This window comes from Triturus cristatus, chromosome 2_1, assembly GCF_964204655.1.
Source record: "Triturus cristatus chromosome 2_1, aTriCri1.1, whole genome shotgun sequence".
In the NCBI taxonomy this organism is placed as follows: domain Eukaryota; kingdom Metazoa; phylum Chordata; class Amphibia; order Caudata; family Salamandridae; genus Triturus; species Triturus cristatus.
In genome coordinates, this window is record NC_140581.1 from 346,887,887 (window position 1) to 346,904,110 (window position 16,224).

Below are 16,224 nucleotides of genomic sequence, written 5' to 3' on the forward strand. Positions count from 1 at the left end.
CTCTCCTGCTGAACCGGCTCGGCTCATTTTCTATCCTTCTTTGTGTGACACTTTAATTTTTCACAATCCCTATAACATCAGTGATGTAACATTGATGGCAGCACCCCTACTTTGAAAAGTGTTCCAGCAGCACTGAGCAGAGGTTCATCCCATTCTTGAGCTATGTCCGTGATGCTTTGTTCACATAATTTCTTTATTTTATTTATTGAAGCCTCTACCCATTTTATTTTTTCAGCTTTCTAGATTGTTGCTGTGGGGGCTGTGGCTGATCTCCATGTTCCTGAAATTTTTCACATAGTGAGCAGCAACACCATGTCTATAAATATTACACTCTATTTTTGCTTTTTTAGGTCAACAGGCAAGTCGATGTTTAGCTAGGGTAGAAGTGACCTTCAACCAATATTCAGTTAGCTTATCCCTTGGCCGTACCATGTGTAAAGATGTGTCTTTCTCCTTTCCACATCTCGGCTTTAGGTCTGGGACACCCAAGTATTTGTGGTGCAATCTTTTTGGGGGGAAGGTGTGAAGTAAGTTTGATGTACAAAATTAAACAGAACATACTTACTTGGGAAATGTTCTAACTCTGTCCCATTCTTTATCTGTGAATGGTCGATTGAAATGTATTCTCAACCTGGCCATAACTCAGTCCCTCTGTGACAGCAAAGTACTCCTGATTGTGTTACCGCTTTCCTGCCTGCGCCAAAGTGAGGAGTTTTTGCAGAGCTTTTTCACTTGGTGACTCATCCACCACTGCTCAGGCTGATGCGTTTTAGCCTGTTGTAGCTCAGAACCTGTCCAAGGGTAGTCCAGTTCCTGTACCAAGACACTAACAGCTTAAGTTTCCCAGAGTCATCCTAATTTGGTAAGATCAGCTTTCGCCTTTCTGATCACTCTTCTTCTTTGTTCGTTTTTACCAAACTCATTAAGGACATTTCCAGTGCACACTGTAGGGCAATTTCTATCAGACAATAAGGACGTCCAAGACACAAATTTGGGGTAAAAGGCCGCTTTATTGGACAGGCAGGCAAATTCACACATATCTTAATATACAGAATCAGAATCATATATCAAAACATATCCCCACTAACACCCCCACCCCTAAACAATATACCCCAAAACAACTATTACCCAACCTAGTTCAGCCTAATCCTCCTACCCAAACCCCTATCTACATATCCTGCCTAACTCTTGCCTACAACCTCGCTCCCTTGCTTCCCCCTGTCCGAAGCAATTCCTAATGCCCCCAACCCTTCCTGCCTGTCTTGATCTCCTCCAACTCTGCCACCTGTCCAAGCGACAACCACCAAGTAAAAAAAGGTTGCAAACAATGCTTAACATGAAAAAAAGGGTGGGGGGGGGCGGAGTGCCATAAACACAATTTAAGGGAGGGACACATTTTGCGTTCCCTACCTTGCCTCACGTAGTGGCCAGTGCGCTACCGATAGTTCTAGAAACACAGGCTCCCACTGAAAGCGCTAACCACTGTAATTGCCTACCTGTCTTTGGGGCATACCAATTGCCCGAAGCTGCCCAGGGGTGGACAATCTGCGATTGCCACCCCCAGGAGCCCTCATTTTACTGATCTATTTCCCTCATCATTTTTTTGCTTCTATGATCAGCTTTGGTATGTTCTGGCCATTTGATAAAAAAAAATCCCAAATCGCCTTTTTTATTAATATTCTTTAACGTCCAGCCCTCTCTCACTCAACTGCAACAACGCTTACTGTAAAGCTACCCTTCTTCTTTCCTATACCCATAGGATATTGGTTCCTAGTATGTTCAATTCCCTAAAGAATTCAGGGAAGGGAATTAGGGAAATGTCAGCAAATTAATACTGTAGCCTTGAAAGGACCAACATGTTGGTTAGTTCAACCAGTCCTGGCTTCTAGATCGTAACTAGCACCAGAAGGCCGGTGCCTTACGTATAGCTGATATTGCTCACCCAAAGTTGCCCTCAAAGAAAAAAATGTCTTCCACCTAAATTCGAAAGCCAAGGTATTTAAATGTGTCCTGAACTCTTTCGAGACCATGATCCTGTTCCTCTACACTTTCTTCATTTGCTCCCCTGGCTATTGGAAACTGGCCAGACTTGCTTCTATCCATATATAGTCCTGAAAGTTTACCAAATCTATCCACCATTGAGTTGGGTAACAATAAACATCTATTATTCAGCGCCGGGACACCTACGGGTAATTGTGCGCTTTACAAATACACCTGTTATGTTATAATGGGTTTTAGTTCTTTGTTTAGATTTCTAGAACATCGTAGTATGTCATCTGCATGTATTCATATTTTAAGTAACTCACCTTGAATCTTGGTCCCCTTACATTCCTGTCCCCTACATATTGTCCTTGTCAGTGATTCAACTGCAAGCGTAAAGATTAACGTGGAGAAGCAACAAATCTGTATGGTTCTCCTCCCCACCTTTAGAGCATCATAGGTTGTTTGACCAGTGTGTACCCTAGCCATTCTGACATTGTATAATAATGGCAACCATTTTAAGAATTGGCTTCCAATTCCCATTTTGGAGAGAGTGGCAGTGACAACGTTCTATCCTATGATATCAAAAGCTTTCTCCGTGGATATGGAGGCAACAGTGACATTTTACGCTTGGACATCTAGGTTGGCCATTATATTACACCGTCTTTGTATGTAAATGTGCAGATATTTATATAGCGCAAATCACCAACCGGTCTCTAAGCGCTTGCTTAGGGAACCCGTCCTGGTATTCCCCTGTGAGATAACCCAGCAGGGCATCCACAAGGTGAAAGCCAGGCATCCCGCCGCGAGGGGCCATTGTGGAGATTAAGCAAGCTATTGCCCAGAGTCGCAGAGTGTGAACCAATGAATCGAGTATGCACTGGAGCGAGAATTATCAAGTCCATGCACAATTTATGGACTCAAGACCCAGCCGAGCCGGGAATTGAACCATGGTCCCGGGCTGACCTCTGCTTCCAGGTCTGCCTACTCTAACCAGTGAGCCACACTTTGTATGCTGTGTGATGTGTTTCGTTTGGATATATAAAATGAGAATTTTACTGAGACTTTCAAACTACGGTCAGGGCTTTTTTGTTAGTCTCAGGCAGCATACCTAATGTCTCTCATGTTTCAGATGTTTCATACACCAAATAAGTAAGTATGTTAGTGTATGTTGCTTAAAATTCGGTTGGTACATCAACTGCTCTCGTGGTTTTCTTAGGGCTGCGCATTGAAGTTCTATTTCTAATGTATTGAACCATAAGAGGTTCTTCCAATTTGTCCCTGTCTTCAGGTGTGAGTTGGGGAAGTCTAGCTTCATACTGAAAATGACTTATCTCTAGTTTTCGTATTTCAGGTTCAGGTGTGTATAAAATGACTAGAGTAATTGTCAACATCTGTTTGTGTGCACATAATCTCCCCATTCTGCGCTCGCCATGCAGTTAACGACTGTCTGTTAGCTTTGGTTTTAATCAGCTGAGCCAAGAGCCTGGTTTATTCAATTCGGCATGCATTCTGCTCGTGCTCTCCTTGTAATGTAGACATTTCACCTTTTTCATCGTATAAGTGTATTGCCACATAGTGCCCCACAAGTCTGCCTTTTATGTTGAATCAGTAGGTACTTGATTTTCTGATACTCTAATCTTATTTTCGATATTCAGCAGATCTCTGTGCTGCACTCATTTGATCCTGTAAGTCATTTTCATGCACATTCTCCTGACCACCACTTTGAACGCTGCCTGTGAAACCCTAAAATCATATAGTGTGCCTTCACGTTCAGTCAAATAATTGGATGTAACCTCTTTCATTGTCCCTCTAAATGGTTGGTCCAAAAGCACCTGTCTTTCTCCAAGTCATTATAGGTGTTGGGGCCTGCCCCATGTCATTGTGTATCACAGTGTTGAGTGATCGGATACTGTTTTAGACATTTTCTTTGCTCAGGCGTTGAGACGTTATGATCAGATCTATCATTGACTAAAGAGTATTTACTAGAGTTTAGAGGAGTGTCCCTCAATGTGTCCCTCAAATGCCCGTTAGTTTTCCTCTGTTTAAGATTTTCAGCTGCCCTAGTGTTAGGTGTTTCCTATTACGGCGGGTAGCACCTATCTATAATGAAGGCCATGACACAGTTAAAATCCCCTCCACATATCACTGACACATGGACTTCTAATGGGAGAAAGCCTATTCAGGCTTCCGTACGTACTTAGAGGGGGTAACATTGGGGCCCATATGCCGATCAAGAGGAGTAGGTTTTTTAATCTACTTTTCCCTTAGATCCAGATACATCTGCCTTTTAAATCTGCTTTATGACCTATGTAATGGAGTGGTGCTCCCAATCTGCTGAGTGTGTGCCATAGTACATCTGTTCCCTCCATTGTTTTTGAACTTTATTTCACTCCTCTCAAGTGATGTGAGTTTCTTGGAAATAGTAAATGCCTTGCATTTCAGGTACATATGCACCTTATAGCTCTTGGTAGGAGTGGACATTGTTCTTACATTCCAGGTTATTGTACTATATTTAGTACACTGGCACTTCTCATTGCATTGTGAGTATTTGGACTTTTGTTCTGCACTTTGTGAGTTATGCGCGCTGTGATCTAGCTTTTCATAACCACAGTTCTAATTTCCCACCCCAGACCAAGAACAAGATGGAACTCAAGGTCAAAATAACTTTATTTGGTTCCAAAAAAACCCATAAAAGTTGAAAAACCAACATTACAAATTAGTATTCCCATGGCCTATTTACAAAACAGCATAAGTAACTACTAAGAAGAAATTCATGAAATCCAATCATTTAAAAAGGATATATTCCTTAAAATTCAATAATTTAAAAGAGTTATAACCCACAGTACAAAGCACTTAACACCAAAACAAAATATGGCCCCCCTGTTACAATATCATGGGTACCTAAATTGTGTATAAATAAGGTTACAGCGTTTGTGTTCATCTGCTTTGACTCATAACGTTTTCTAATAGCCATTGCAACTTTAATGTAATTAGAAACCATAATGCATATAGCTGGGGTAGCCACAGAGTGCAGATAATTAAAACCTTCGATATAAGAACATGGCCTGATTTCTCTTAAAAGTTGGGCTTAAATGTTTTGCCTCGGCTCTTTATAAAGGGGGAAAAATTGCGTAAAGTGCAAAGTGCTCTTAGCTGCCAAATTATCGCAAGGGCAATGCGGAAGTTTATCAGCCAATCCCAATTGACTCGGGAAGGCCATTAAAAAAAGCAGAGTATATAAACGGAATCTAGTTAGATAAAATCGTGTCTGTACATTTATGGTGAATGTTACGTAAAGTTGCTGTTGGGCAGGGAATAAACATGGGAGACCTGTTACTTCGCCGTATATTTACCCCTGAGTAATGTGCCTCTTTTATGATAGCTTTTGCATTTTCATGGATACTAGCTGGGTTGTCGAAGTAATGCCCCAGGCCTAACTCGTGTAGTTTATCTCCTACAAATCCGAGCCAAGGGATCGATAATGCTCCATCTATGATAATACAATCCTTAATAACCTCCCTTGAGAACATTAACTCCTCAGACAACCAAATTTTTGCCCATAAGAGCAGGGGGGCCATGTCTATGCGATCCTCTACGAATTCCAGCACCAACTCGCGATGACAGAAGAGTGTAGAGGCACTATTTGGGGTCATTAATAGCCTTTTTATGAATTAGTTCTCCATGACCTGTAGGTGGCGGCTTTTATGGTAACCCCAAACTCCTGCTCCATCTGTTACAGCAGACAAACATTTGGCTTTATAAAGTGTAACCAGGTCGGTCACTGGCTTATGGACCCGACTTGCATGTAAAGCAAAAAAGCCCCTCCACAACACTGCCCGCATGTTGCACCCTTGCGGTAACAAGTGGTTCCCAATTCATCTTATAATTATAAATATTCCCTAAATAGTCAAAATATTTCAATTTATCAATTCTTTTATCCCTTACAGCAAATTGTCTAGTTTTAGTTATTTTGGGACCACACACTATAGTCTACGATTTAATAAAATTGGCTTTTAAATCAAGTGCCTACATAAAATCTGTAAAAGCATTGAGTGATTTTTGGAGGCCGTTTGCTCTCAGGGCCATTAGTACGGTGTCATCCGTATATGAAAGTAGCGGGACCGCAAGGCCCCCGATTAGTGGACAATCAATTTCCTTATCTGATTAAAAAAGCCTCTAAGCCATTGGTATAAATTGAAAAAAGAATGGAAGCTAAAATGCACCCCTGCCAAACACCTTCTGTAGAGACCATGGGCCTGGTATTTTCCTCTAGTGGGCCATATCTTATGGTAAAAGTGGTAGAAGTATGAAGCCTGCGCAAAAGGGAATTCAATGCTTCCTCGACAACCATTTTCCCCATAAGTGCCCATAATTTCTCCCGATTTACAGTGTCAAAAGCACTGGACAAGTCCATGAAGGCCAGGTGGATAGAACCCCTCCTAGCCTTTATGTACTTGCCCATAATCAGGGACAAATTGAGGCACTGCTCGGTGGTGCCCATCCCCCTCCTAAAGCCATGTTGCATTTTTGACATGACCCCTTTATTGGACTCCCAGGTCTCAAGTCGGGCAAGGACAACCCTCCCCAACAACTTCTCTGTGGCACCAATAAGGGAAATTGGCCTAAAATAGGCAGGGTCACTCCTATTACCCTTTTTAAGCACTGGAACCACAATGGCCTCCTTCGAGGTTGCTGGGATGGGGCCAATCACCACTGCTTTAAAAACATTAGTCAACTGGGGAGCCCACAGTTTAGGATTACTTTTAAACAGATCTAATGGAGCTCCATCAGGACCTGGAGCTTTCATGCATATTCCCTTCGCTATGGCCTCGTCAACCTCGGCTACTAAAATTGATGCACTTTATTGAGAAGCTGAGATTAAATCTGAGGACAAATCCCCATTTTTCCCCTCTGCCTGGAGGCCGTTTGGATTGAATGTGGCTGAATAGTGAGTATCCCAAGCATCCCCCAGAATCAGGGAATCCATCTGCCTCGCCTCTTCAGAAAATAGAGGGCGATTGATAATGTCCCAAAAACGGTTAGTGTCCTTGAGGGAACTGTCTCTCTCCAAATTATTCCAGGCTAGGCTCCTCAGTTCTTCTTTCCTTCGACTAACTGTACTTTTATAAGCCTGCCTTGCCTTTTTTATTTGAGTCCTATCGCGAGGGTTAGCACGGAGGGCCATTTTATTATTCTTTTGGGCTCTAGAACATACGGTGTTGAACCACCGTATCTCCTTGGGATCCCTATTCTTGATCGATTTAGTTACATTTTTGGCTACATCCGTGCAGATCAAGTCAAATTCGTGGATGACCTCCCCTGGTGGGGAGTCATGATGAAGACACCTCATAATCGTGTCATAATTGGCTAGAACAGTTTTTACCTCAAATTGGGAGGGGTTTACTTTATTCCAATTTAGCCTTACCCCCTTATTAAGAGTATTATGGATCAGGCGACCATCACCTTTCCCTGTCTGGGCTAATATACTAAGAGAAGCTATGAGGGAATTGTGGTCACTAACATTATTTGGTTCCACCTCAAAGTCTCCAACAAGCAGCAAAAACCTCTGTGAAATAAAAATCAATAAAATTTGCCCTGCCACCTTCAACATAAGTGGAGCACTGTGATGAGGAACTACTAGCCAAATCATTAATGAGGCCTAAGTCTTTCTCGATGAGGATAGAATTTCAGGCCTCACCCTGTGGAGTATGGACAAAGTGCGGCTGGGGCTGACCCTCTGTGTCCAACATCCCACAATCTCAATTGGAGTTATATGGGCAGGTAGGGCAATTGAAATCACCCACCCAAAGAAATTGTATTAATTTCCACCTGTAGGGCCTCAATACCATGACAACTATTTTGGTCGAAGATATTACAGTACCAGTTCACCACTAGTAACTAAACATGTATCATGTTAGAAATCATGATTAGTTGATACCATGGTGATGTGCTAACAACAAGGGCTTTTATGGACTCATCTTTAACTGAAATTAACAATAGCAATCCACCTTTTGCCCTCTCTGCTGAAGAAGGTGTTGCGTGGACAGTAAAGGAGCAGTAACCATTCAACACAATGTCTTCCTTGTGCCATGTCTCCTGAAGTAAACCCCTGATGTATTTTAACAATACCTCGTCTGTCAGTTTGGGGCGAATTCCTGCAATATTCCATGAGATGATTTTAAGTGGGAAAGTGATCTGTCCCTGATTTGCCAACTCCACATATACATTATTGATGTTGGACATAATAACAAGAGTTGACAAACCATGCCCCTCCCTACCAGGAATACCATTTGAAATTAGGTTAGGAGGCAAAATGGAACTCATTTGAGCTATTCCCCACCCACCAACATTTCCTTTAACAGGTATTTTCCCAATATCAACTCTGTTATACTTTGCAACATGTAGAAGCAGCGCCTTAACTTTTGAATTCTCATCCACGCCCATCATCCTTTTAACAACCCCCCTAAATTCTCACTTAATCAGCAGTGAGTCTTACACTAATTTTTAAATGACAGTGTCCTCTGTCCTTCAGCTTCTCTCAGTCCATCATGATCACCTCCATACATCTGTCCTTGAAACCAGTGCTGTATCTTATAATATAAGCATGTTAATATACATATCACATACATTGTATGTTTTTGTCTTGTTCATTGTCTTCAGTCATCACAACTACATATAACTATTTATTTTACTTTGTCTTTATGTAACATGTTAATAATGTGTTATTGCATGCCATATATAAAAGCCTAATTTTCATTCCCTGCAGGTAACTTTTGATATTGGCTTTGACTTTAATCTCAAACATCTTCACAACATGGCATCCATAAATTTCCAAGCTTTGAGGTAATTTTGATGATACTCAATGGCATTTTATCTTCTTTTTTCACAATAATTTTACATTATCTAATATATGTTTTTTTATTGACAGTGAAAGCAATGAAGCGGACAAATCAAATAACATTGTCAACATATCGATTCCAGTTCAGTATGATGCAGAAATTCATTTTACAAGGTGTAGTATGATTATTCCTCTTTTGTGTCTCTGTCTTTACCTGTCTCTCAAGTGTCTCCCATGTGTCTTTTCCACTCAATCTCTTCTCTTTCATTTCTCATTTTCTCTTTGATTGTTAAATATTTGATCCACATAATTCGATTTATTTGGGAACTTGTAAAGTTATCATCAAAGCGGCAACAGCATCGGTCCAAGTAAGCTGTGTTGTATAACACCATTTGTAAGCATATTTCTAAGTGCAATATTATACAGAGTATGAATACTGAAATGAATTCATCCTGTTGATTTAGCTCGGACTTGGATAGGTAAATAAACACTGATCTCTACAATGTAGTTTCAAAAGTATGTGACTAGGAAAGTACGTCACTCCACTTTAGATACCTCACTTCTCTACATCTCCCTTCACTTCTACATTTTTCTCAAAAATTTCCTTTGCCTAACCTATGTCTGAATTCAGATTTTTAGGGCATTGGACCATAAAATTGGCTGTGAAAGGTGAAGTAGAGGATACATTATATCAGAAACCATATAAAAATCTAACCATTATTTGCAGATGTAAATCAAGTAAATGTGTTTGTAGCATGCCTGGCTGTAACTACACATGTCTGCATAATCCAACATCCAGTTTTTGGCTAGGTGTTTGCAAGTTTTTTTCCTTGAAGATGTTTTTCAAGTCTCAGGATGTATTATAACTCCTCCCTTGTGAGCAATGGGCATGGGCACCAACTCCATGGTAACTTCTTTTTTCCTGCCATCGCGTTCGGACATGTACTGACGGAGCTCTGAGAGTCTATGTGAATTTCAGTTTTACACTTCGACTCCCATCGTCAGAAGAATTTCCTGTTGACCATGTTTATTACCTTTGATTGACGGCCCATAACCAAGACCCTGAACACTAGGGCCCCAGCGCTATTCCAGGGCCACGTGCCCCCTTTACTGGCACTTGACACCAGAAAATGCGAAGATTTTAATGGTGATAGAGCAGACACCCTTCCAATATTGTCTGCCCCCGGTGCCATGCAAACTACCCATGGTCAGACCTCCGTGAGGTTTGTAACCTCTGACTCTTCCTAGACCACAACAATGCCTTGTGCAAAGTGTGCTTTGCCTACCACTTGAAGAAAACGTGATGGTACCAAATAGAAAGGCATTGGGCATACAGCAACATGCACCAGCTGTCGCTCTCTGATACCTCAACATTTTTGATGAACAAGAATCTTTCTGTGCTAAAGAGGAAAAGGATGCAGGCCTGTCGGACATTCCTGTACACCAGGCCACACCCAGTCCGAAAGCTATGTTTCCAATGCCTCTAATCCAAAAGAATAAGAAACTGAGGCTCTGCCTTGCCACCAGGACTAGCAGCCCTCGACTGAGGACCACAGCCAGGCTCTTAAGTACCATCAGTACAGATACCCATCCCAAGCCTCACAAGAGGCATCACGCTGAGACAGCTCTTCACCCCCAAGGGAGGTGGGTTTCCAGTCCCTCCCACAAGACACTGCTGCGTCCAGGGTCTCTGTCCCCTTCAAGCTCCAGTCGGCACAAGCAAAGATCTTTGAACTGAGGAAGGATCCATCCAAGGGCATTAAACCCTCCCAGCCATGAGCCCTACACAGCCTAAAGCTTTGGACATGCCTTAACATCACTCACAGCCAAAGGCACTGTTGATGCCAGTGTCCTGGCTCTTGCCAGCTTTGAAATCAGCACTGAAGCTGCAAGCTCCTTTGACGAACAGTTCTAATGATTTGGAGCACCCCATCCAACATAGACTCCAGGTGTAACTTAATGTGAGGCAGGAGCAACTCTTTATCCATCCCCTGACAGTAAGATCTCAGTACCTCAACCCACTACTGCCTCTGCCAAAGTCAACTCAGGGATCCCCACACTTTCTCCAACCCAAGCAGTCCTTTTGGCCCGCCTGACCCTAATGACATTACCTTTGAGCCCGGACCTACAGATGGCCCTTAGGAAGACCATGATGTTGAACCTCTGAGGGCCCAGACCTCGACCACTACCCTGTCAGGATATCTCTCTCAGACAGTACCATGGCCTGCCAGGATGGTAGGAGGTCATCCAGCAGACAGCCTCCTTACACAAGGTGGACATGTCCGTCCTTCATGAGAAAAAGAATATCTCATGGAAACAATCTCGAAATGGAGTGGACATGCCCATGCTTAAGGCCATGCTCAAATCTGTGTCTAATACATTCAAGGAGTCAGTTAAGGCAATGATGGTAACACCCAGGGTGGAGAAGTATAAGCCTTGCAAAGCAACCCTGTCTATACAGAGACCATGCCCCCCTGACTTCCTAGTCATACACACCGCCTTCAAGTGGGCCTCTACTTAGGCTACTGGGTATGCCCCACTTCCTGACAAATAGAGCTTGACATAGTTGGGAAAGGGAAAAGGAAGGTGCAGTGACCCACTGGTGCAGAGTCAATAGCGTAGGGCTCCTCACCCCCGAGAACATGTCCCAGTGGGAGAAGATGCAGGAATTGGTCAACCATCTCCCTGAGAAGTTGATTAAAGTGAGGGAGGAGATAATGTTAGAAAGCAAGGCCTCTTAAATATCACCATCCTCCTCAGACAGCACTACACATCTCCGGGTTCAAGTCAGAGGATCAACAGAATGTCCTCAATCTCTCATTCCATGGTGAAAACCTAAATAGGCTAAAGGTTGATGAGATGCTGGAGAAAACCAAGAAGGATACCCACACTGCAAAATCGATGGGTGCCCATCAAACTCAGGCTGCTAGGGGTTCCTTTTGGAGGTGGCAGCCTTGAGGTGAATGAAGGCCATCTCCTCCAACCAGCCACACTCCTATAAGCTGAATGAGCCACTGTCCACTAACAGGCAGGCCGGAACAACACCAGAGTACCTAAAGGTGCAACAACAATAAGGATAGGGCTAGAGGAGGTTTTGGTAAAGGGGCTTCCACCTCCAAACACTAACTTACCTGTCTCCCCCTGATCACACATCACATGTCAGGAGACTGCAGGATTTTCTTGGCCACTGGGTGGACATCACCACAGATCAGTGGGTTCTCGCAGTCGTCCATCATAGCCAGCTCCTAGAACATCTCACACCCCCTCAACAACCCACCCTGCAAACATACCCTCAGAAGAGACTCACACCCCCTCAACAGACCAGCCTGCAAACATACCCCCAGAAGAGAACATCTACACTTTCTCTACTCTAGGGAGAGGTGCAAGTAGTTCTTCTTAAGGACGTTTTAGAGAGTATAGCCCTCACTGCCCGGGACAAGGGTGTATGCCTTCTCTATGTTTTCATTGCCAAGAAGGACAACTTCCCCAGGCGAATCTTTCACCTCAGTCACCTCAACAAGTACATCCTGCCAGAACATTTCCACATGATAACTCTGCAGGATGTGTTTCTCGCTGTTCCGGCAAAGTGTTAGTCATCAAGGGCACCATACTTTCATATACCCATCCACCGAGCCCACTGTGACTACTTCTTTACTTTGTGATAAGGGGGCAGCACAATCAATTCAAAGTACTGCCATTTAGGGTGACCACTGCTCGAGTCTTCCCCAAGTGCCTAGTGGTGGGAGCCGTGCATCTAAGGATGGGCACCATTCATGCGCTCCCTTTCCTCGACCACTGCCTGACCAAGAGCACGACACCCTGCAGTGCCTAGCCCACTCTAAAGCGCCACTCTCCCTGCTTCACAGCCTTGTATTCACCATAAAAGTATGCATTGGCGTAATTTAAATTATACTGGTGTAGTTTGTGTAATGACGCTGTTATGAAAATTGCCGAAATTAAACCATTACGCAGCTCTGCGTACTCATGTACCATTTTTGGTAAAAATGTACCGTCAATTACATCATTCACTGTACAAATCCACCCCGAATTCAAGGCTGGACTAGAACGAGAGTGGCTGTTGTTCAAAGTGATTGTTTAAAAGCATATTGTGCTAAATTATAGCACAAAATGACACGTTTGCATGTTATGTTACACATAGGGGCATATTCTCAAGGAGCTATCGCAGAGTTATCTGCACTTAATCTCAGCCAAAGTCGCGATACAAATACCGCCCCATTCACAAGCTGGTTCTAACAGCTGTTACCACCAGTTTTCCGGCGATAGCATCCTCAAAAAACATCGCCACGGATGACCCCGGCAATTATCGCTAATGAGATGCAGAGTAGGCGTTCCCAAGCGAAAAGCTGCGACAACACCTCAACATTCTCAACGACCAGCCTAATCTGCGATATGATCACAAAACAGGTGATAAGGCACGTTAGCAGCAGGAAATTAACACCTGCTCTGACCTGGTACAAAGTCGGAATACAACCGGCACCAGAAAAGGGAGCCCACACCACAGTTATACCTGAAGAACAACAGATGCCATGGATCCACTGATCATGCAGCTCACACCCCCAACAGGGCCATTACACCCTCCGCCACCACCCCCAAGACCCCCCCCCAGACCCACCCACCCCTCTCCCGGAAAAACACAGAGGCAGCACCGACAAAGACAGCAACCTCATGAAAACGCACCAACCTCACAGACCCAACACCAGTGAATGCCATTGCCCACCTCAGGCTCAAAAGGACAACCATCCCACGCATCCAGACCACCATTGCCCACAGGCTGACAGTACCAACACAGCATACAACCAACATCCCACCTCAGACCAAGATGCTGGCCGTTCTGCATCTGTTGGCCTCTGGTACCTTCCAAACAACAACTGCCAGTGTCGGAGGAGTCTCACAGCCAGCACAATCCAAGTTCCCCACAACGTCTTGGATGCCATCATCAACTTTGTACCACTCTACCTATCCTTCACCCACACTGCGCAGGAACAGCTGGAGACCAAGCAAGGCATCTATGCCATAGCTGGATTCCCACACATGTCGGGGCAATTGACTGCACACATATTCTACTTGTGTCCTCTGGCAACATTGCACACAATATCCGCTACCAAAAGCACACGTATTCCATCAATGTGCAGGCAATAGTGGACCACTGCGGAATCTACACCAACTTCGACACCAACCACCCAGGCAGACTGCATGAGTCCTACATCTTCCGACAGTCCATCATCAACCAGCACTTCCAGGCTGGCACCTACGGAAAAGTGACCGATGAATGAGAATGTACACAATGCCAAGTGTGGCGTGGATGCGATGGCCAGACTGTAGTATGCATACCACACACATATCCATGTAGACATACACTGCTGGTGTTTGGAGTGTAGTGGACAGTGGACGCTACCATGTCACCCCAGCCAGTGGGGAAGATCCTGGAAATGTAGCTTGTTACGTCCCCCCGCAAGCGTGAGCAGAGTGGGCTGGCCCAGCGTACGCCAGGCCAGTGTAGGGGTGTGAATAAAAAGCACATAGCCCTGGGCGTGGTTCTCTTCCGGAATGCCCTACGTGTCTGTCAGGTTGGCGCCCCTCACCCCGCCACGAGGCAGATGCCGTGAGCGGTGTTGCCTGTGATCCTGTGCACCTGCTGCACCCCGGGCCGCAGGTCCCCGTACCAGTCCTGCCAGGCCCCGTGCACCCAGGCCTCAATGCACACCTGCCAACATCAGCGTGTGTCGAAGAGGGCCCACCACGTGCCGGAGAGGGCCCACCACGTGCCGGTGCAAGCTCCAAGCCCGAGTGCAGCAAACCTGGCAGCCTCCTCAGACCATCACGGCCTCTGTGACACAGGCCCGCAGTACTCCCTTCTCGTTGACATACTCCACCGGCATACACAGCGGACAAGTAGGTCACACATTTGGAACAGAGCCTTCATTACACTATGGCAGAGAACATCAATTATGGCTGATTTTATCTCACTATACTCCCTTCGATGTGGTGACACCAAGTCTGTGCATAGCATTCCATCCACACGTGTCCGTGGGCCCGCGCGGACTACTGCCTTCGGGCCATGCTGCTCTCGAGTCCATCACACATGTGGAACTGAGTCATGATTTGTCAATGTCAGAGGACATATCATTGCACGCAAGGAGAGTTGTAAGAGGATGACGCGTGCCAGTCAGGAGGAAAAAAGGATCCTCATTACGGAGGTGATCAAACACAATCGACAACTGCCCTGGTGTCACTAACTCTGCATCATAAGACAATGACAAGTGGCTGTGGGCCCCTGCTGACCGCTGCTTCTGGCCTACACTGCGGGCTAGTAGGTCACACATTTGGGACTGAGTCTTGATCATACATTGTCCGAGTACACACATTAATGCAGCGTTTACATCACCGTACTCCCTTCGATGTGGTGACACCAAGTCTGTGCATGGCATCCCAACCACATGTGTCTGTGGGCCCTTGATGACTATGCCGTCGGCCTACACTGCGGTCCAGCAGGCCTCACGCCAATCCAATCCAGTCCGTACCAGGCAGGACACATCATTGTTGCTGACTGAACACCTGCTCAGCTCTGGTGCTTTTACCTCCGTCAACCACAAGTAACCCCCAAATGCCATGTCAACGTTGTGTGTTAGAGTTCCAGGAGGAGCTCGCTGAACCACGTTTGGCCTGCGTTGACTGCTGCCTTGGGCCTACACTGCGGTCGAGTAGGTCACACATTTCGAAATCCGTCTTGATTCATTTCTGGCAGACTTGGTATCATTGCACTGGCCTCATCGCAGACTGCATACCCTTTCAGCTCCGGTGCCACTAAGTCTGTTCTCCGAGATCCATGGACACTTTCTGTATGAACTTTGGTGGCGACTGAGTCCATGGACCGGGGGTTGTCGTCACCATCATGTCGGTGATACTGACTTGGTGGAAAAAACGAGGCAGTAGCATTCCACTCCTCCATTTGCTGCTTCCGGACAGCTTCTACCCTCTGCATCATGCCCTGGAGGACACTTTCCACTGTCCCCTGCAACCCTCCGCCACATTCACCTCGGACATTGATGAGGACCTGCTCTGTACTTGCTACGGCTACCTCCATGATGCTCCGCATTTGACTCTGTTATGCTGGTTTTTGCAGTTTCTGTTTTAATGGTGTTCACTGTTCAAGTTGTTGCCAGCACCAACCACTCCGTGGGGGCTGGCTCACACTCACCTCACACACATCCAGCACAGGCATCACTGTACATGTGGCCCTGTCAATAAAGGGGACGGGTGCACATGCCCGTGGCCAGTTCCACGAACTTTCTGAGTGTGTCCGGGTGGTCATAATGTATGCATGAGGGCCACGGGCCCAACAACATTACATTGTGTTGTGTACAGGGGACGCGAACATGTCA

At 45.1% G+C, this 16,224-nt stretch overlaps 1 protein-coding gene across 1 annotated transcript in view; it reads left to right on the plus strand.

Moving 5' to 3' along the window:
• ITGA2 (integrin subunit alpha 2) overlaps positions 1-16,224 on the plus strand; it is a 596,388-nt gene that overhangs the window by 442,486 nt on the left and 137,678 nt on the right. Inside the window, exons 22-23 of the mRNA XM_085631250.1 lie at positions 8,750-8,826; positions 8,912-8,995. Of these exons, the coding sequence (XP_085487376.1) occupies positions 8,750-8,826; positions 8,912-8,995 (161 nt within the window). The remainder of the gene's footprint in view (positions 1-8,749; positions 8,827-8,911; positions 8,996-16,224) is intronic.